At 40.1% G+C, this 22,043-nt stretch overlaps 1 protein-coding gene across 2 annotated transcripts; it reads left to right on the forward strand.

Moving 5' to 3' along the window:
- Positions 1–131: 131 nt before the first annotated feature.
- Positions 132–21,960, forward strand: LOC130250607 (protein ELYS-like). Of its 2 annotated transcripts, none has more exons than XM_056486443.1 (27): positions 132–856; positions 1,487–1,613; positions 2,681–2,934; positions 4,313–4,493; positions 5,288–5,495; positions 6,621–6,737; positions 7,403–7,487; positions 8,276–8,426; positions 10,117–10,249; positions 10,336–10,517; positions 10,981–11,042; positions 11,767–11,895; positions 13,187–13,277; positions 13,362–13,451; positions 13,635–13,775; positions 14,566–14,670; positions 14,789–14,882; positions 15,183–15,306; positions 15,414–15,470; positions 16,527–16,673; positions 17,413–17,600; positions 17,775–17,919; positions 18,016–18,147; positions 19,310–19,457; positions 19,543–19,690; positions 20,186–20,381; positions 21,780–21,960. In XM_056486443.1, exons 2-27 carry the CDS (start codon positions 1,493–1,495, stop codon positions 21,807–21,809), a joined length of 3,459 nt encoding a protein of 1,152 aa, XP_056342418.1. In that variant the 5' UTR covers positions 132–856; positions 1,487–1,492; the 3' UTR covers positions 21,810–21,960. The 2 variants fall into 2 exon arrangements, with proteins under 2 accessions (XP_056342418.1, XP_056342416.1); XM_056486441.1 differs by having other exon boundaries at positions 213–445.
- The last annotated feature ends 83 nt before the right edge of the window (positions 21,961–22,043 follow it).

Here is a 22,043-nt window from a genome sequence, read left to right on the forward strand (position 1 = left end):
CCCCTGACACAACTTCAGCCTTTTCCTCGGTTCCTGTCAGCTCGGTGCCTGCCCTTGCTCTTGCCCTCACGAGTTGGCTGCCATGAGGTCTCCCCTCAGTCTCCTCCCTGCTGAACAGACCCGGTGACCTCAGACTCTCCTCATACACCTTCCCCACTAGGCCCTAGAGCCCCCTAGGCCCCTCTTCGTTGCCCTCCGCTGGATGCTCTCCCAGAGTTGAATATCTTACGTGGTGTCTCCCAGCCCTGCAGGGTGCCTGTGGCAGGTGCTGGCTGTGTTGTTTGTGGAAGCGGCCAGTCTGGCTCTGCCCTGGGCAGGCCCTGCCGCGCGTGCCCTGCGCTGCCTGACAACAACATGGCTGCTGCCTAGCCAGGCCCGAGCGCCTCTGCAGGAGCCCGTGCTGCCTGAAGCAAGGACTGCCCGGCCTGCTGCTCTGGGAGTTAAGGTGTCTGATAGAGTTTTGGAGAAACACTGGTGACAGGCCTTTCCTGGTCTGATGCTGTTCTACTGCTGTGGTGGAGAGAACGGAATCCTTAAACTGGCAGGAGAGAGTCACTGCACACCAGGCCCTGTGCATGGGTTGCAGCTGGTCTTGTCAGGTTGCTGGTTGTAGAAGCCTGTTGGAGAATTAAATGTTCCAAATCCATCTGGATACAGCCTTGGGCAGCCTACTCTAGGTCATGGCTTGAGCAGCAGGGCAGCTGGACAAGATGACTGCCAGCAGTCCCAGAAGGCCATTTTAGATTTCTGTTATAAAGCCAAGATTCTAGAACTTGTGCTGGGAGGGACAAGCAGTGAAATACCACACTGCTGTGTTCTGTACTGAGCCCCTTGGAACCTGTGTCCGTCTGTCCAGGTAAAGGAAGCCATGTAGAGACAAGCATTAACTCACTACAGACTTCAGGAACTTTTGGTTGCTTAGACAGGCTGCAACTCTTGAATGAAACCAGAGTTGTGTGTCAGACAGCAGATAGCTCAGTAACTTTGCTCTAATGTCAATTTCTAATCTGTGTTGGTTTTGTTTGTTTTCTCACTTAAAGAAAAATCAAACCTTTGGTCTGCATCAAATACAGAATTTTAACTGTTGGGGGCTGTTGGGATAGAATGCTAAAATCCTTTCTACTTCTTATCCTCTGCTGTAGTTTATGCTTCCTGGAGAGCACACTTTTCAAAATATTATTTTTCTGAGATCGGATCTTGCTAACCTATATGAGTAGACTTGAACTTGGTGTGTTGCTCTATTCCCTGTTATTTATCTTGTCCATCCCCCATGTCACTTTTTGCTGATCTCATAGGCATCAGAAAAGCACTCATTTTGCTCTGCTGTGAGATGAAAAACTATCCTGTGTTTAAATTTTTTAAGCAGAAAGAGCTACAGAAGATGTATGGGAGATTTGTCACTGCATACTGATGAAGCTTGGGTCAGTCTCAAAGACATTTATGGCTGACATAGGACTATTTTTGCCCTTTTTTCTTTTTTTTTCAGTGAAGAATGCGAGACCTAACGGCTCAGGTAACGAGCAGTCTGCTGCAGTTTCCAGAGGTGACTGTTGAGGCACTTGGGGAAGCTGAGACAACTCTAGACTCTGTGTTGTGTGGGAAGTTTTCTGGAGGTGAGCATTTTCCTTGAAATTTGGATTTGGTAGAAAGTTGTTATTGCCTGAAGCACAGGATTGTAGCATCAGATTGGTTCTGTTAAATAAATGCATCAGATTCTGGTAGTGCCAACAGGATATTTTAGCAATCAGAAATGCTAAGCATTGAAAGTGCAGCAGCCTCTTCCAGTCCTGTGCTATTTAAATAATATAACTGACCATGCTCCCCTCAGTTTTGAATTAAATAGAAGGCAGTTTTCAAGGAAGCAATGGTATTGTTTCACAATGTATTTCTCTGTACCAGCTCAAGCACTGCCCATGTATTTCCAAGGTTTTTGATAGGATGCAGATGAGGACCCAGTGAGAGTTGCTGACAGCAGCTAAGCAGATTAGGCAGTTGACTTTCTGGTGATCTGAAGGTAGAGCTGGGTACCTGTCTGAGAGTCTGGGCTTCTGTTAAGACCAGGTAGAATCTTATCTGCCTGACTTTATGTGTAGTAATGGAGCTAATCCTTCCTCTGAGCTTGAAGTTTCTTGCTAAAGGAACAATTGTTAAATTCTTCAGTGAAAACAACACTCATTAAACTCTTTCTGGGATCAGCAGGTGTAGAAGTTGAAATTTATGCATGCAGTGCCCATTTTAAGATAATCTCCTGTCCAAATCCCTGCCCAGAGTAGTCATGTGTCAAGAAAAATTCTTAACTGGAAAGGAATTGGTTTAGATGGGCTGTATTTGAAGGATGCTCTGAGACTTGTATTCCTGTACTTACTCAGGTGTTTTCTAGCAAAACCAAGCCAAGTCTGGTGTACAAACTAGAACTCAGTGTATTGTAATCTTTATCCCAAACAGTCAACATTCTTGAGTGCAGGAATGACAAGTACAAATGCAAAAGAATGGGTTTATTAATTTTAAGATGTACTGGTTGGGGACGGCAATGGGCAATTGAAACTGATGGTCCAGATGTGGGCGGGCTGGCCTTCCTCCGTCCCTTTGGTGCATTTGAGGGAAAGGCCCAGTGGCAGTTGTGTTGCTGTGTTTCATTCTTGTGCTGGGGATCTGTTCAGTGGTGTTTTTGCCCCTGCAGGCAGAAGTGGCCTGGCGTGGCTGGCGTGTGGCCCCCAGCTGGAGGTGGTGAACTCGGTGAGCGGAGAGCGGCTCTCTGCGTATCGCTTCAGCGGGGTGAACGAGCAGCCTCCCACTGTTCGTGTGGTGAAGGAGTTCTCCTGGCAGAAGAGGACTGGCCTCCTGGTTGGGTTGGAGGAAGCAGAGGGCAGTGTTCTCTGTCTCTATGACCTTGGGATCTCAAGAGTGGTTAAAGCAATTGCTCTTTCAGGGAGGGTATGTGTCCTTTTATGAAAATTAAGATTTTTGTGGTGTCTGTGCTGCATATTCCTGTTTCAGGAAAAGCTTTGGAATGTCTCTTCAAAGTTTGTATGCTTTCTGTATGGTATTAACCTATTGTCAGCCAACAGAGCCTTTTTCTCAACACCCCTTTCTGCATTTTCATCATTTTTGATTTAAAGCTCTAAGGAGCACCATCTTTCCCATATTATTTTCCATATAGTGGTTGCATATTTCAGGACTGCCACATACTATTTTCACAAATTTTCCTGGTTTGTATGAGGCAGAAGGGCAGCATTCAGATTCAGTGAGTTTTCTTTGCTTTTCCTCAGAATGAGTTGGCAGTAGTCTAGGAGAATAGGGAAAATCAGTGCATAGCATAGTGGAAAAAGATGTCATTTTAGTAGCTTCTACATGGAACATTTTTGGAAGGCTGTGCAAAACTAGTAAAGATTCATTTGGAGCCAGTTGTACTATGAAAAAAAAAACTTAAATGAAAAAGTTAGAAGCAACAACCCTTGAACCTTGTCTAATTGTGCAGCAAGATGTGTTCTGTATTTCCTCATCACAGTCACTAAGCACAAGAATTTGAATAATCGAAATACTTTTGTTAGTCCTCTGAGCAGCAGAGAAAATTGAAAATTTCATTTGAATCGAAGAAATTGTGAAAGAAAATAAAGTTCCCTGAATTTACTAGAGATACTAGAGTAAGACTGGTGTATTTGTGACCAAGATAAAAGGTGGATTGTGTGGCAGGGGCTAGGCAGTGCAGTCATAAGCAAGTGCTTGACACAGGAGAGAACTTCAGGTGGCCTAGGGGTTTGGATATTTCCCCCCACTTCTGTGGGTAACTGACCAACATAAAAAGATGGACTGCCTTGTGACGCTCACTTCTTTGCTTTGTTTTCAGACAAACATTTGTTATTGATGTAAAGCTGTCTGTTTTCATGGTGCTGCATTTGTAAGAGGATGGAAGATATTTATCCTATGAAATGCTTGGCAAAGAAAGCCTGGACTGTATCACAGTGCTGCTAGGCTTTAAATAGTTGGAGAATTAGACATAGCTTTGTCTTTCTTATTTAAATCCTTTACACATGATGAAGCTTCTAACATGTAATTGATTTCATGTCTAAGATACAATTATTTTTAAGTCAGAAATGGAAACTGATAAGACAGAATACACCATTTAAGTGGAAAGAGCTTCCTTTCTATTGATTTCCTTTTTGCTTGATATAAAAGGGAACAGTGCTTTGTTTTTAAGTCTTATAAACCTGTATTTCCTTCCCGTTTCTGGTGTGCTAATGCTGGTTTCCCTTCTGAGGATTACTCTTGAGCCTGTCCAAGAGCTCTGGTATTAACCTGCAGCTCCCTGCAGGTGACTGCCATCGAACCCATCAGCAATGACGGCGGAGCCAGCGTGAGCACCCGGCACCTGCACCAGAGTCTGCGATGGCTCTTTGGGGTGGCAGCAGTGGCCACGGATGTTGGCCACGTCCTTCTGGTTGACCTTTGTTTGGATGATTTATCTTGCAGTCAGAATGAAGTAGAAGCATCAGGTAAGCAGCAGTTTTTAAACCTGAATTTAGAAGTAAGGGAATGTGTTTCTTTCCAAAAACCAGCTGAAGACCCAGCTTGTTGATGGACCTCTGACATTTCTGACATTGCTGATTGCAGATGGCAGTTTGAATTGTGTGGTCCTGAACTGATCAAAAAATGGGGGTCTCTTAGTACTCCTCCTGATATTAAAGAAGGCCTCTTGCTGCCCACATCCCTTTGTCCCTGTGATTCTTACCAGTGGGATGTAGGAATTTTTCCATTTAAGTCAGAACAACTGCGTGATAGGGAGTTGTGTCAGAGGTGCCATAACTCTAGGGAGTGATCTCCTGTTTCCGTTAATGACTTGGGGCAAGTTTTAGGCTTGTGTTTTAAAATAAATCTGGCTTATCAAAAATCCTTCATTTTGATGAATGAATACTGCAATTTGTGTTTTCAGGTTGCATACACTGTTGTGGGTGTTGTAAGAGTGGCTTCAGGAGCTCCTGTCTCTTCAAGTAGCTTCACCATGAGGCCCAAAATCCTGTATTATAGGGTCCAAGAAGAATTTGACTACAATAGTTATATTTGTACCTAGTTTTGAAATAGGAGTGAGAATACCTGTCCCATTGGATAATCCTTTTGTTCTCTGAATGGGTGCATGCAGAAACAGAAATAGCAAAAAAGGTGTTGCAGAAATGGCTGTTTTGCCTGACTCAGTGGAATTAGATTCTACATGTTGTATAATCACATCAGTTTAAAATGGAACTGAAGGTGCATAATGTATTAATTTCTTGCCTGCTTTTTTTGTGAGTAGATCTAGAAGTTGTCACTAGAATTCCTGCTGAAGTTCCACAAAGAAGAGAAGCTGTGATGAGGCAAGGGAGGCATCTTTGTTTTCAACTACGAAGTCCTTCAGGAACAGCAGTATCAACCCTGTGCTACATAAGCAGAAGCAACCAGCTTGTTGTGGGTTTTTCTGATGGCTACTTGTCACTGGGGAACATGAAAACTTTGAAGAAGGCGTAAGTAGTCACTTCCACTTGGCCATGCTTGGAGGTACAGGGGTCTCAATTTTTCTGCTTCAGGAAATATTAATTTCAAGAAAAAAAAATTCAGTGAGTGGGATGTTTGGTATAACCACGGAGTGTTCAGAAATCCTCTTCTGAAATAACAGTTAACTCATATGTGGATTAAGCACAGTGACTTCTCTCCAGTGGACTGCAAATAATTTCTTACCTTATCTATAGATAGAGGTCTTGTGGAAAGTACTGGGTCATGTCAGACAGTAGGGATGTGAGAGATCTGGTTTTTATAAGTCAGTTTGTTCTGTCCAGTCACATTCAGTGAAACAAGGCAATGTGTGTTTTTCCATGAGACAGGTTTTAGGACAATAGGACATGCACTGAAAGACTTCAGTGTATGAATAATGTGATTTTGGTGATTATATTTTTTTAAGGGACCGAGATAAAACTATTGAGACATGATAATTCAGTAGCTGATCTGTGCCTGAAAGCATATTCTTTCCTACATTTCAGCCTTGATGCAAGTAGGGGGTTGACCCCTTACAAGATATAGATGTACATGAACCAAATTTTCCTTGGAAGCCCTTCAGATGAGAATAAGAAGCATGTAAATTTATAAACAACAGAAAAATTTAAAAATTATTTAAAATCTTCTGAAGAGCAATTTCATTTTAAATACATGGTCAAATTCAGCTAGGTGTTTACTTTACCAATCTGCAGTTACTCACCAAAAATTACTGATACATAAATAGATAGTGGAGGCATAATTAGGTGTCAGGAAAAGATTGTGAAGGTACTAGTAAGGTTCAGAAATCTGAAAGAAAAATTTTGCTACAATGTCAAAGTAAAGAAATAAGAAGCTCTTTGTGTTTGGTGTTGTTTTAAATATGTTCAGATTTACTGTATTTTAAGTTCAATATTGAAATGGGCTTCAACAATAGAAACGGTGTTTTCCCCACCAGCTCAACTAAATCATTTCTGTTCCTCCTCCTCAGGCAGAGGAGGACATAAACAGAGATTATTATTTTGATGGACAGAAATCTCCTCACCTTGACTGCTGCATAAAAGGTAGTCACTTGCTTGACTTGATTATTTGTCTTTTCTATCTTTTATTCAAACCTGTAGGCACTACACTCAGCTTGGAGGAGGAAGGATTCCTATCTGTGCTCTTACTTTTCAAGATCCTGAGAATGATCTTCAAAATTTTTGCTATTTATGGGCTGTTCAGTCTACACAACAAAGGTGAATAACAATTACCATAGGCCATTGATTTTGCTAATGTTTTTTTAATATTTGTTCACATAGAGCAGTCCCTAAAAGAGGATAGTGACAGTATTGCCAGTTACTTCATGAGAGCTTCAGAATTCTTTGGCTTCCTTGTGTGCCAGTTCAGCTTCCCTGGCAGAAAAGGAACTGTGTTCAGCAAACAAATCAACGGTTTCCAGCTGGGATAAGGAATAAGTCAGAGTGTGGAAGGGTGTGCTGTATGCAAGAGAGGGACTGAAATGTAGGTGGGAAGGGGACAAACATACCTCTCTCTCTCAGCATCAGCAAGCTACTTAGTCCAGCTGTTCACTGAGCAGCAGTCTTCTTGAGCTTGACTTCAAAGCAGCTTTCATGGAGAATGCTTCACTCTGAAAAGCTATTTCCAACCATTTTAGGTCTATACTGCATATTAAAGCTTTCCAATGGTGCAGTTAGCATTTGCCTCTGAAGCTGTTCATGTCAAAATTTCCTCCTTTATGTTTTAGTGGCTAAATGTGACCAGTTATCATGTTTTGGGAAGAAATGTTTTTCTTTTCAGGTAGAGCATGCTTTATCTAAGTTTCAGCCTAGATCTAATAAAATGGAAATGAGGATTGTAAAGCAGTTTTGTAGTCAAATTTCCTCATTTATACCTTTTCCAGTGAAGGGAATGTTGTGAATTTGCATCTGTTGCAGTTAGCATTTGGTGACAAGAAATGTCTGGCATCAGGACAAGTCATGTACGAGGTAAGACAGGCCTGCATGTGAAAAGATGAAAAGAAAGTTTCCCTTGAGTATCAGTTAAATTGGCTCTTTTTATATGAATGAAAGCTGAAATTTCTAGTCATTAAAATGAATGCTTGATGAGTGTATGGAATTGTCATGCTTTATCTTATGGATCCATCCTTTCTGTACATCTATTTCTGTGTATCTCAAAGCAGTTTACTTACTCTGTAATAATTTGGGATATTAAACACATTGTCCATGTTCATCCCATGTCTTCTTCATAAGGAATTGAGGGATATTTCCCTGATAAGAGCTCATGTGGTTTGAAAGAAAGTTTTAAATCTCTAGGAAGTTCTCATTTTTACTAGAGAGATGAGTGTTCACTCTACTGATGTGCCTGTCAATAATGTAATGTGACAGACCTTTAGCTGCTGCAATGTCAGGCTCTGTAATCAAAACATGGAGCAAAGTCTTTGTGTAAAGATGTGTTGCATTGTTTCAGATGTCTCTTTGTAAGTGCATGTTCAGGTTTGTAAAGACACCTTGATGATTCAAAGAACTCTGGAAAACATGTTTAGATCTAGACTAATGTTAGGCAAATGCTAAATTTTGAAAGCATGCAAAAGCCTTTAGAGCCAAACATGCCAATTATGACTTGACACTTAATTCTCTTGCATGTCAGATGTAGTTCCTATTGATGGGAAACATACAGTAAAAGAGGCATATTATATCACATATTTGCATTAATTCATATTTAGATGTATGTTGTTATTTCAATATTGCCTTTCCTCTCCATTTTTTTCCCCCAGGGTTTTACACACTGTGTCAAACTCTTCAGTTTAGATCTGTCTGGTGGAATCTTTCCCTGGAGAGGGCAGACCAGCAATACTATATTCCTCAGCTTTCAGACCATAGAAAAAATTTGCAGCCATCCTGACAGAGAAGATAGTGTTAATGAAGGTTTGTTCTGGTGTCCCTGCTTGGTTATTCTAAACTATGTGGTTTGGAAATCTAAGCAATGGATGCTGTTCTATACCCACAGTTTTATAGTCTTAAATAGTCATGTAGCTGACCTTAGTGGGCTCATTTGAAAAAAAACCCTGTGTGTTTAAGTTATGTGAGACTTCTTATCCCTCTGAATGTTATTCTTTAAGGAAAAAGTAGGTTTTATTTTATGTTTGCTGGGATGCTAGAGCAGTGTATGGGGTCATCTGTATAATGCTGGTCAGTCTGTTTGTTCTGCCAGTTGTCTTCATTGAACAGTAATACCATTCTTTCTATTGCTTAGGAATGTTACCTGATTATTTTTTTTCCTGCTCAAACCTCTGACTGCATCCAGTGTGTATCCAGTGAAACTAGATCCCCAGGGCTCAGAACTGGGGCCTGTGAAATATCTTCATCAATGATCTGAATGAGGGGATTGAGTACACCCTCAGTGAGTTTGGGAAACATCATCTTGGACAAGAGTGTTGGTCTGTGGGAGGGTAGGAAGGCTCTACAGAGGGATCTGCACAGGGTGGATCAATGGACCAAGGCCAATTGTAGGAGGTTCAAACACCTCTTGCAATGCTACAGGCTTGGGGAAAAGTGGTTGGAAATGTGCCTGGTGGAAAAGTACCAAGGTGTCCTACGTGACAACTGGCTGAATATGAGCAACCCCAGCACATTAAAAAATCCCAAATCCCCAAATAACAAGAAGAAAAACCTTTTCTGTCCCATTATTATCAAGGATGAGGCATGATGAAATACCTGTTAATTTTTTGATGGTTTCTAATTAAGTTTTATTCAGAACTTGTTCAAGTTAAGTTCTTGGCACACATGAGCTTCTACTGGATGTGTGTTGTGGTTACCAGTGAAGTTGTCTTCTGAGTTGTGAAGATAATTGTTATACTCTAAGGCAGTGTTAGCGGCTGACAAAAGTGAAATGCCACAGAAGTTCACAATGAGGCATAGCAAAGTGTGTGAGAATCCCTAGTGAAGAATTGAAGAGAGAGCAGAGAAGGATTTTGTAAATCATACTGACTTCTTTTGTTTCTTGCTGTATTAGAGTAAATGATATTCACAGACTTTGTTTTACGCCTAGAGAATGCATTCTCCCCAGAGAACACAAAACATTCCACTTACTGAGGAAACTGGAATAGAGCATTTGGAATGCTTTATGTTAAAATCTTTATTCCTATGTCCTGTTTGTATTTTTAAGTATTATATTATTTATTTAGTCTGATAATTTTAATATTTTACTTTGACTCTTTAAACTTCCTCTTTAGTCATATATGGAAATAAAATCACAAAAGCTGCGTGATACAACTGTATCACTCATGTAAATACATGTATCACTCATGTAAATACAATTATGCTTTCTAAAAATAGCAATCTGTGTGTTCCTAGCATATCTTCTCCCAAATTATTCATCCAGCAAATGTAATTAATAATATGCAAAACTTAATTAATAACTGTGTATTTGATTTTGTTTAAAATAAATGTAATTTGGATAAGAAAAAGAGGCAGTATGACTGAAACCTATTGCAGAGTTAGTTGCTATTTCACACTTTTTTTAATCATTCCTAGTAAAGTGTAGTGTTTCATGAGTGAAATGACAGCAAATATCTCATATTTTCTAAAACAAGAAACAATGTCTTGTCTTTGACAGTAATCTCTCCTGACACCAGTGTATCAATCTTCAGTTGGCAAGTGAATACACATGGTCAAGAAAAACCATCTGTTTATTTGGGTGTGTTTGACATCAATCGCTGGTATCACGCTCAAATGCCAGACTCACTGAGGTAAGTTTTAATTAAATGGTTTCAATATCCCAATAAAAAATTAATTTGAAAACTGCTGTTGAGCTTATGCACCTGTTTTCTTTAAGGCCAGAAGAATTCCTTCATGACTGCCCCTATTTTGCACTGTGGTCACTGGATCCTGTCATAAGCATGACTTCTCCAAACCTCATTTTGGATATTCTGGTACACGAGCGTAGTCTGAGTCGGGGGGTGCCTCCTTCTTATCCACCACCTGAACAGTTTTTTAATCCAAGCACCTATAATTTTGGTAGGTATTTCACTGCTTTTCATTTGAATTGTGGCAAGTTTCAGTGGAGGTCAAATGCCACTGTGGCTTTCTTTCTTGTTCATTGTTTGTGACACAAAAACCAAAAAAAAAAGCCCCACAAAGCTTCTCAAACCTGGTTACCGTGTCCTAACAAGGTACTTCCTCTTGTGAAACATATCTGGCAGGCTGCTGAGTTTTGGGTTTGGGGGCTTCTATAACATAGTCTGGGAAGGGGTGATGGTCATAAGATGAAATAACTTTGGCTGAGGCCCAAAGCACAGCACCTGGGTGCCACTCCAGGTTAAGTTTCTACAGACAGTGAGTAACTACTTTTTATGGCAAGTTTGTAAGTGATGTGATGAGGGAAAGGGGTGCTGGAGGTTTGTCTTTGCAGACAGCACTATTTAAAAGCATAAACTGGTGACAAGGTAATAAGGTCTGTCAAATGTTGTTGTTTCTGCAGATGTGACGTGCTTGCTCAACTCGGGAGTTGTTCACATGACTTGCACTGGCTTCCAGAAGGAGGTGACTTTTTTTACTGTGTTGAGACTATCAGGAGATGAACCTTTTCTAACTTTTCTCTTGCAGTGCTTTGAGTGCTTTATGCTCATCCACATGCACAACTGCAGTCACATCCTGTCAGTTTCATGCAAATGGTGCTGTTTTAGGGATGCATGAGCAGGGATTGAATGGCTAGAAAGGAATGCTGTAGTAGGAAGAAAGAGCATGGTGGAAGTTGGTGAAAGTGTTTACTTCTTTGTGTGGTGTGGAGTTAGGGCTTTGACCCCTGATGAACTCGAGAAAGGAGGAAGCAGGGAGAAAGGGAAAAGTGATGTAACTGTTTAAGAAGAAATGCATGTTATTTCTGTCGACCTTGGCCAAGTTATAACTTCTGAGCCACTGCACAGCTTGTGACAAATCTTTTCAAATTAAGTTCCAGCTCACTAAATATTGCCACATGAATCAGCTTCTGCACAAACAAGCACAGAAATTTTATTTAAAGTTGTATGTTAGGTTTAACTTTTACATTGTAATTACATTACAATGTAATTTGTGTCAGGGAAAATAGCAGGGCCTGTGTATTGACAGGCAGCCTGGAAAATACTTCCTTTAGCATTGCAAGGGTTGGTATTTTCTTTTTCAGGGTGTTTTTTTTTAAATTGAAACCATTCATTTGGCTGTTGTTTATAAGACAGAACTTTAGTGATTGAATGACGCCTTAATCTGTGTGTTTTGATTGATGTTTCAGACACTGAAGTTTTTGAAGAAGTCTGGTCCTTTAATAAGTGAAGCCATTCGTGACAGCTACACTCGGTGTCTTGTAGCTGGCTTGCTGTCTCCAAGACTGGCTGATGTCCAGGCATCCAGTTTGAGTCAGGTGAGTGTATGAGGGAAATACATCCATCTTGTCTGAAGGCTGTAGAGGCTACAAGACATGACCATCTGAGTTTTATGTGACTTACAAGCTGCTCTGACAGGCAAGGGTTGACATTATTTAGGAGAAGTAATAATATTTTTAGATCCAAACTCCAAGTTTGACTGGGAAGAGCCGTCTTGGCAAGCACACCCAGCCCATAGAATGCTTATTTTGCAAGCCTGATGTAGGCTCTTACATTTTGATTAGATGTTCTGATGTCACCTCTTGTTGGAAAATAACTTGGGAAAGCAAGAAATTTTATAATGACCTTTGCTGGATCATGACTGTATTGTTCAGATTCTTGTTATGCATTTGAGCAGGGATTGCTTTTGGATGCTAGAAAGAGACATTTAAAAATTAGGTTAAGAAACTTGGTTTGGAATTTCATTGGCCACCCTATGTAGTATTTGGCATGTTTCCTTGTCTGAAACCAGATTTCAGAAAAAAACCGAAGTATCACAGATGCTTTCAAATGACAGAATATGTAGAAATGTCATTGAATGTAATAATTTTACTTTGAAGGCAAACATATTTTTGAATATATTCTTAAAAATAGAGACAAGGGGAAAAAAGAAAAATGTAAATTTCTATGCAGGATGATTTAACCTGAAGGAAATGTCTGAACACCAGCTGGAATAAGCTACTATATTATTTCCTCTGTGTGTGCATGCCTGTGCATTATCCTTCTCAAGGATTATCAAGGCATTAGAATACAGTATTTGAACAGGCTGAAATTCCAGCCTATTAGAACTGAAATGCTGCACTTCTTTATGGTACTTTAACAAATTGGATCTTAATGTTTTGGCTGTCAAAGCTGCTTCATGCCTTGCTAGTTTCAGGAGCTGCTTGGCCTCAGCTTCACTGTTCAAATGCAAACACAGTTTGTTTGCTCTGTCCCCTTCACGTGTTACTGATGGCAAAGGGGTGTGCCCAAAGTGCATAATGGGTATTAGCAGAGGATGTTACTGAAAATAGTTAATTGGGACTCAGTAAATGAAGACTGAAACCCCAAGGCACAGAAATAGAGATAAGAAGTGGCCTGTGTGAAGTTGAAATGTCAAGAGGAAAACTTTCCTATGTGCCTCAAACCAACAAGCAGCCCAGCCTGTGGCTAGAATTAAGACAGAATCAAGAATATGCAATAAGTTGCATTTGCAACTAATGTCTGAATTGTTAGAAACAAATACTTGTGTTGAGGCCCAGGTATGAAAAGTATGTGAGGTAGTGATTTACTCTTGTCTCTTCTGTTCAGGAGGAGCAGTTAGAAGCAGTGTTGTCAGCTGCTGTGCAGACAGGTTCTTTAGAACTTCTAACGGGATGCATTAAACACTGGACTTCTGAAGGTAATGCTCCCTACATTGCTTTTTGTTTGTCTGTTTTGGTTGGAAATTGTGGCTTCATGTGCTTTCTGTTTTCTCTTTTTAAAGAGCAGCCAAGTTCTGCTGTAAATTTACGGTTTGTTCTTGAGTGGACGTGGAACAAAGTGATCTGTACAAAAGATGAACTGGACCAAATCTGTGAGTACTGGTGTAGTCGTTTTGGAAACCTGGAGTGATTCTTTGTAAAGGATGTGCTTCAGTCATCTGTATGTAGCAAGTGTATGCTCCTGGTTCTTTAAGTCTCCTGTGGTTGTGTGAGTGTCCTTTGGAAGTCTGCAGTTGCTGATGATTGCTGATGATTGACTATTTCTCCTTGACAAGGTGTTCCGCTGTTTGATGGCTCGTGCAACTTCATTGACCCACAGACATTACAGTCCCTTCAGCACTGCCAGCTGCTTCTGAGCAACCTCAGCACTGTCCTGAACTGTTTTCTAACAGAAGCTCGAGAGCTTACTGAGAGAGGTTGGTGAAAGCACTGCTAGGTGTTTGATCTGATTGTTAAAGTTAGTGAGGATGCTTGGGTTGTAACTGTGGAGACAGGAGCTGTTGTTTTTTGGATAGTTGGGAGAGAGTCAGGTGGAGCTGGGAGGAGAAATTTAAATCTGAGCAGGTGGGACTTTGATTTAGGATTTATGATTTAAGACTTTTAATACACTTTGAGTTCAGGGGAGCAGCTTGTTATGAAGTGCATGAGGCTGGGTAGGGGAGGCTACACTGATACAGCAGTGAGCTGAGTAAGCTCCTGGGTGGCAATTGCAGCAGCTGAGTGTGGTAATGCTGAGCATTGTTCCTAATTGTTAGCTAGCAATTGATAGTTGTGTGCAAATTGCTGGGAAATATAAAGGAAACCAAAATGAGTAACTTCTAAAGCAATTTCCTTGAGATTTATAGCTGTTGAGTGAAAAAATTGTTGTTGACATATCGTGGGCAAAAGGAGACTCTTACTTTGCTGAAGTAAAAATGTAGTTTTCTGCTACATGGAAAACAAGAACCTTCTTCCTGAGTATATCTAATTGTTTTGGGGTTTTTTTCAGTTTTAATCTTTATTGATTCTATTTCTTTGTAGTGATTGGGGTTTTTTTGCAGGAGGAGCGAATGTTTTTTTTCCTTCAAATTCGTAAGTGATCCAGTGGAACAACTATAAAGACAGGTTTCTGATGTGTTTGGTTATACTTTTTGTTTGTTCTGAGAAGGAAGTTTTGTAAAATGAAAGGAATTGCAAAATCCAAATCATCTTATGCCTTTTTTCCAGGTTTTTCAGACTTGACAAATAAGCAGGTGGTAACCAGCCTCATTTCTTTGTATGCACAAGTGGTGATCTGGTTCTGTCGATCCAGTCTCCTTCCCGAGGGTTTAGGTAAGCAGAAATCGTAGTACGAAAGCACTTGAGGCTCTGTGATGTCTGTCTGTCTAGTCCAGTTTTAGTTGAAAAACATGGTCTTCTTTTTAACTTGCTTTTACTTTATCACCTCTAGATGATCACATGCATTTGTCTAGACCTTTCTACAATTACCCTCTGATTCAGAGCTACTATACAGGTCATCGAGAGAAACTCGAGCGTTTATCAAGGTAAGACTCAGAGGAAATCTCTAGAAAGCTGCCACTGTGAGACTGTGTGACAGTGGTTATTTTTGCAGTTAAAACCCTTTGTCTGCACTTTCTTGGCATTACATGTAACAGAGCAGGAAAGCAAAGCTGGAACCCAGAAGGTCATTGCAGCTCTTCTCTTGGATCTGTGCTTTGGACTCCTTAGTTAATGAGTTCATTGTGACCTAAGGACTGTCTTTCCTGTGACTCAGAAATCTGTGCCACTGAGAGGCTGGAATGAGTGTTTTTCTCTGTCCAAGCCCTTGCTCCCTTTTGTTGCAGAGGCAAATGGGATTCTGACTGCTTGATGATTGATGGAATGGTTTCCCAGTTGGGAGAGCAAGTGGAGAAGTTGTGGCGGAGAGATGAAGGTGGCACTGGGAAATACCCACCTGTTAGTTTACACGTGAGTATTGTGTTCATTGAAAACGCCAGCAGCAGCAGCAGTGGTGCCCTAAAGGCAATGGTTCTGAAAGACAGGAGCATTAAAAACCTTTTCATCTTTCATTTCAGGCACTGCTGGATCTCTATTTGCTAGAAAGCATTGAAGAAAGTGACAAACATGCAATTGTATCCTTTCCAGATTTTGTTATTTCTCCTTCAGTGTGTGCATGTAAATGTTCTTACATATTTGTCACCTGTGGGTTTTTTTGCAAAGTCTTTTCTGATACAAGAAAACAGGTTCCCTAAAATATTCAAGATAAAAACCTTGCTTAGTTTTTCTCAAATGGTAATACAGTTTTAATTTTTTAAGCACTCCTTTCTGTAGTGAAGGACTATGTGTTAGAACAGTGCCTGAAATATGCTGCTTAAGAACGAAAGTGTTTGTAACAGTGGTTTTCCAGCAGCTGTTTTTTGCCAAAATAATTCGTTTCCCAGCCCAGATAATAGTGTTTGTCCTTTTTTTGTGTTAAAAGTGCAAGCACACTGAATAATAAAGAGGGGAATTGAGAACCGTCATTGGGCAGAAGCCTAATTTTTAAGCTGCTGGAACATGCAGACTTGCCTTTTTTGTTTGTTGGCTAAACTGAGAAGGGAGCCTGGAGAGCAAGGGGTTAAAAATTGTTGTAGTCCCAAGCTGCCTTACTCAGACAGATCCCTAACATGGGATGTCGGAAGGGGAAGATGACACTTGGAGTGAGGGATCCACAAGCAGTTCTAAACACATTTTCAATCAGTCAGTGCTAAATTGCATTGTAAGGGCACCATAATCTGTGTTGTTTTGTGAAGTCAGAAAATGGGGAAATCTAAACAACTGTAGAATTTGTTTCCTTAATAATTAAGCATTGGATGCTCCATTGTGTTGAATGTCCAACTGGTAGCTTCACTGATGGAAACAGAAGCCTGAGTTTATAATAGCATTGTATTAATGCTGCTTTTATATCCCCTTTTTGATTTCCTTACAGAAATCCACAAGTATTTCTTTCTAGAAGTATATTCAGAATGTTGATTTGTGGTTAGGACCTGAGTATTGATACAAGAGGTTTTAAAGTCTTTAAATGGCAAGATCAATACATTGGGGATTTCTGCTTTCTGCCATTTAATATTCTTGTTTCATTGTTTCTAAATATAATGTGATAAATTTTTGGTGTTAGCGATTTATTCACCTTAATTAGGTACTCTCAGACAATTTACTTGCTGCTGGACATCATGCATTGCTTTCCAAATAAAACAGAAACCTTACTTGTTTCGTTTCCAACTGCCTTTGCTATCCCTTGGGGTCTTGTTAAGCTGATTAGAGGGTTTTGGCATCTAGATCACGATGATTATGAAGTAAGTATGAAACAGTTGAGTTATACACACATTGCACTGCAGAGCTGTAATTAATAAAATCAGTTTTAAAAATTGGTACTTGGGCATTAGGAGCTGTTGTAGCATAAGCAGCTTTTTGTAATACTGCTCTGACACCTTCAGCAATAAGTTAGGATTTGAAATTTTGCTTAACTAGCTTGACAGGAAATTGATTAAAACAAAGGTGTAATCAACTTTAATAATGTTTCATATTTGAATTTTCAAAGCTGACTGTGGTTAGGTTTTCAGCAGACTGGTTGGGCACTGTTTCTAAAAAATGTTCTCGGTACTTGGAACATGGAAACTGTGATGGTAGCAAGAAGACTTGAGGCAAAAGACTGCAGAAGTGACTTTTCAACCTGTTCTTCCTAATGCTTTAGGTTGTTCTTTGCCTGTCACCATACCAATAAAATCAATTTGTTTGTCAAGTAACCTCTTATTTAGTAATGTATTTATAAAAAGGGATGTTTGTACACAGAATTTTGTAAACTTAGAAAAATCTGATACGTTCTTCTTAAAGCATTCGCTTTGTTTTGTATGGTTGATTTTTTTTCCTGCAAGTGAAGAAAAATTTTTGCTGGTATGTCCTGGATCAAGTATTTTGTTAGTTAGACATCTAAGTTAGTGTAGCCCACATCCAGCCATGCTGCAGAAAGCTTTGACTGTATTTATTGCCTGGCTGTGTGTGTCTGTGGTAATGAGCTGCTCTCAACTTGTGCAGAATGCCCTGGCCCTGCTCTTCCACCCAGCTACGATCAAGACTGTGCCATGGCAGCACATGAGGATAATTCAGTCCCTCATGTGCCAGGGAGAGCACAGGAGAGCCCTCAGGTACATCCAGATGATGAAGCCGTCCATGTCCAGCAGCAGTGAAGTGCGGCTGCTCCTCACCGTCTTGTTGTCCAACAGGTAAGGAAATCTCCCACTCTTGTGGCATTCAGCTGTTGGGAAAAGTGGAGAACTGGTGATACAAATGGGGCTGCCCTCCATTTCTTTTGATCTTTGAATAAATACTGTCAGTGTGGGACATCTTTTTGGGTCCAGTGTTGCCATTCCTTTCCATGTCCAAAACCTTAACTGCAGGTGCATGGTGGAGGCTTGGGGTCTCTTGCAGCAACACACCACCAAGTTAAACATAGAAGAGCTGCTAAAGCACATGTATGAAATCTGTCAGGAGATGGGGCTCATGGAGGATTTGCTGAAGCTGCCCTTCACAGACACGGAGAAAGTGAGTTTGGAGAAGAACAAAAAAAACCTCATTGTCTCTTTGGCAAGAGAAGAGGCAGAATCGTAATTGATGTTTGAAATGTGTTATTTCCCACAGGAGTGTTTGGAGAAGTTTTTACAGGCCAAATCTGGTGTTCAGAACCATGAATTCCTCTTAGTCCACCATCTGCAGCGTGCCAACTACATCCCAGCACTCCAGCTGAATCAGTCCATGAAGACCAGTCTGATGGTAAGGGTATATGTCCTGATGAAGTTTCTGTTGGTGTGATTGATCACTTTTAATAGTCCTCAAGAAAAATCCCGCTTTTATACTATTCTTTCAAGGAGTAGGAGTAAGTTCCTACATGTGAAGTTGTAGCTGACAGCTGAACCTAAAGGCTGGGTGAAATAATTTTAGTACTGCAAACTGCCATGTGAAGTTACAATACATTAAATAATTAAATAATAATAAATTAAATGTTGCAGACCATGGTTGACTCCTCTGAAAATTTGTTTCTACCTGAGGAAAACATAGGTATCCTTTCTGTCATCCTATCTTTTCATTCAGTTCCTCAGATCTCTGTTATATATGGTTTAGACTATGAAAGTTATTTGTGTCACTTTTTTCTGTAGAACAAAAAGTATGTTGTATGTTATGTCTTTTATCTTGCTTTTACCTGAGAGCAGACTGGACACTTGACAGGTAAAATATGTGCAGTGGGGCTTAGTTGGGGTTTTGGGCTTTTTATTTTCTCAAATTATAGTGCAAGCTCTCCAATTCCAGTAGTTTCATGCTACCAATTTTATGACATAAATTCTAACCTATGTTTCTCATAATATCCCAATTAAATTTTCTGTTATGTGAATTCTCTTAGGGACCCTCCGATGCATGTGTTGTTTTTTGAAAGTGTATTTTTCCTGTAAGTCAAACTTAAAAGGTAGTCTTGGAAGATTTAAGTCCCTTATGTACATGAAAAGTGTGCTCCAGACAGGTGTGTGTAGGTAGATTTTCTTGTTTTAATTTTCTTATCATTTTGTCCAACATAATTTGCAGTTGCCCTATGTATTCAGTAATCTCAGACATCTGTATTTCGTGATAACTAGAGCAAAGTCTGCTCTGCCATAAGCCATTTGAAAATTGCAGGTGTTAAGAAGTATGTAAGAATAAGGCTCTGCAAATAGTCCTTTGAACTAGGAGTTCTACTTTTATTCCTTGCACTTATCCAAAAGCAGGTGAAATTGGTATGTGCTCCTGGGTGCAACTTGGAGCTTGCTGTGGCTCTGTGCAGTGGATTTGTTCTCCTTTGTCTGTAGAGCAAATTTAGGCTTTGGTTAGAAAGAGCAGATATAGTTCTTTGCCATGAGCTTCTGGAAAATTGTTAAATTCTTGCTTTACATATTTCCTTTGTCAGAGTAATCGTGATCCTCGCTTGAGAGAGAGAGCAGTTGCCAGAAATTCCTTGTTAGACCAATACATCAAGATCCTTCCCACAGTCCAAAGGAAGCTGGCAGTGGAGAGAGCCAAGCCGTACCGTTTGCCTTCATCAGTCTTAAGAGAAGGTGATTTTAGAGAAGGGAAATACAATGTGCAGCCAGCCATCACTTTGATTACACAAGGCTGATACTTTTCCCTCTTGCTTTACAGTCCCAAGGCCAAAGCCATTAGCAACAGCAACAAGGCAAACTAATGCAGGAAATGTACATATAAGAACAAGTTTCATCAGTAAAGTGCTGTCCAGATTTAAAGAAGCATGGCTTGGAAACAAGAAAAGCAATTTCTCAGAGTATAACAAGTAAGCAGCTTTTCCACAAAATTTAGCCTTGTTCAGTGTGTTTGAGGGGAAAAAGGAGTGAAATCCCTTTGAATTATGTTACTGTCTTGGTGGGAAGGTACGTGTGAATACACCTTTGTTTTGCTTTTTGCACATAAAATAGATAGCATTTGAGACACAGTCCATCCTTGGAAAAACGTATTTTTCTGCTGAGAATGTTTGTTATGCAAATACACGTATTTACGTTATGGGGAATGTGCTTACAGAGTTTAAGACAGCTGAAACTAAAGCTTTGACTACCACCAAGCTGTTGATGTACAGACTTTGACAGCCGAAAATAAGTCACTGTCACTTTCATGTGGGCCTAATACATCACCCCAGCACGGAGGGTTCACCTATTTCTTGTTCACTGGGTATTTCTGTTCTGCATCATCTGAGATGATCACAGCGTGCACTTTTTTTCATTTATTTATTGATGTTCCTAGTTTAAACTGTGTATTTTAACATTTTTTAAAGGTTGCTGGATTTGGTGGTTCGTCCTGTCCCTTCCTGCTCTGTGGCACAGGATGAGAGCCAGCAGTCCCCATGCAGGGCTTCTACTTCTTTTGTGGCATCCAGCCCCCTGAGATCAAAAACACATCGCTCCAGCTCCCAAAAGAATCTGCCAAGAGCATCAGAGTTGAATTTACTGGAAACTCCTCTTGTGGTCAAGGTTTGTATTTTAGAAAGTCAGTAGCAAACAATCAAACCAGTAGCAACAAACAAAGGTTATGAACTTTGTTTAAAATGAAACGCTTGGATTCAAACTGCGACGTATTTTTAGCATGCATGTAAGCTATTGTATACACAGTCCTTTTCAAAGTAAAATGAGAACAGAGGGAAAGTTTAGTTTTCAGCTAATTGTCCCACAGCTTTGAGAAATACACTTATTTTTAATGCATGGAACAAAGTAAGGTGAACCTGGACTTTTCAATCTACACATAACAGCTTAAAGATGCAATTTGTGGCTTAACCATGTCAGTATTTAAGTGCTGAGTAGCTTTGTGTTGCTTGATGTGCATTTCTACAACTAAGAACTGCGTGCTTCAGACTCTTAATCCAGTCACATGAATGACAACTAAGCAGTGTCAGTGAAGTCAGATTCAGTGATGACTCTCTGCAGCACTTTTGCTTATCAGTTGTTTGTATCAAACTGTATTTGCAGTCACTGCCATGAAACTGTTACCATGCAAGGCAACAGCACCTGACATGGCTCCTTGGTTCTGATCTTCTTGCCTTTGCCTACCTGAATGAAATCATTGCCATCTCCCTAAATTATAACCTTTTTCTTATTATAAAGTATCATCTATACTATTGAACTAGCTTCATCCTTCTCCTTTCTAACCCTTTCAATACTGTAAAACATTTCTGACCCAGGAACACCTGAACACTGCTACATGAAGGGATGTAGGTATTTTTACAGCACTGTAAAAATCTTGTGCGCCGATTGATTAATTAGTGCAGAAATAAGCTGTGGCTGTTGCTGTTAACTGGCATCTGGAATATGGTAACTGAAAATGCTGCCATTTGGAATAATGGTTGTGTGCCTTTTAAAAGAGCAGCACAGAAATTGCAAAAATTACTGGGATAGGAGAAAACACTGTAGACAAGAAGATGCTTTATTCTTGTTTCTTCAGGAAATTTGAAAAATAACCTCTCTGTTGTCATGACTGAAGCCTTAAGCATTGGGGACCCAATTGTATTTTACCCTGTTGGAGGCAGAGGCTGTGGAGAAGTGCAGAGGCACTGCAATGGGATGATCAGTGCTGGTTTTGTACACAGCTTGTGTTGGGAAACTGCTCCTGGCCCTGGGTGGTGGCAAATGGTCAGTTCTGAACAGAAATCCCAGAAACAGAGCATGTGAATTGCACACAGGGACTGCTCTGATCTCTATGCTCAAGTACATAAACTCTCAGCTCTAAGGTAGCACAGAGTGTGTACCTATGTTAAACGTTCAGGGGTGTTCAGAAGGGAAAAGCAGCTTTTCAGTGCCTTCAGTGTAATCTAGCTCAATATGAAATTAGTCTGTTTGCTACTCAAGAAAACATTAATAGATATTTTTTAACTTTAGGTTATTGAAGATAGTGCAGTGACAGCATAAACTTAAGAAGCAGCCATCTAAAATACCACCATATAGTGATGAACTACATCTATAAAGCAATCTTCAGTACAGCTATGATACTGTAAAACATAGATTTGTATGTGATTTGCCTCAGAATAATAAAGGTGAATGTGATGCAGCTGGGGGAGATAGAAACTTTTACGATCTTTATATATCTCAGAGTAATTTTCATAGTTTTTACAAGTTCTACTGATAAAACAAAAAAAAAAGCCT

Source organism: Oenanthe melanoleuca, chromosome 3 (assembly GCF_029582105.1).
Source record: "Oenanthe melanoleuca isolate GR-GAL-2019-014 chromosome 3, OMel1.0, whole genome shotgun sequence".
Lineage (NCBI taxonomy): Eukaryota > Metazoa > Chordata > Aves > Passeriformes > Muscicapidae > Oenanthe > Oenanthe melanoleuca.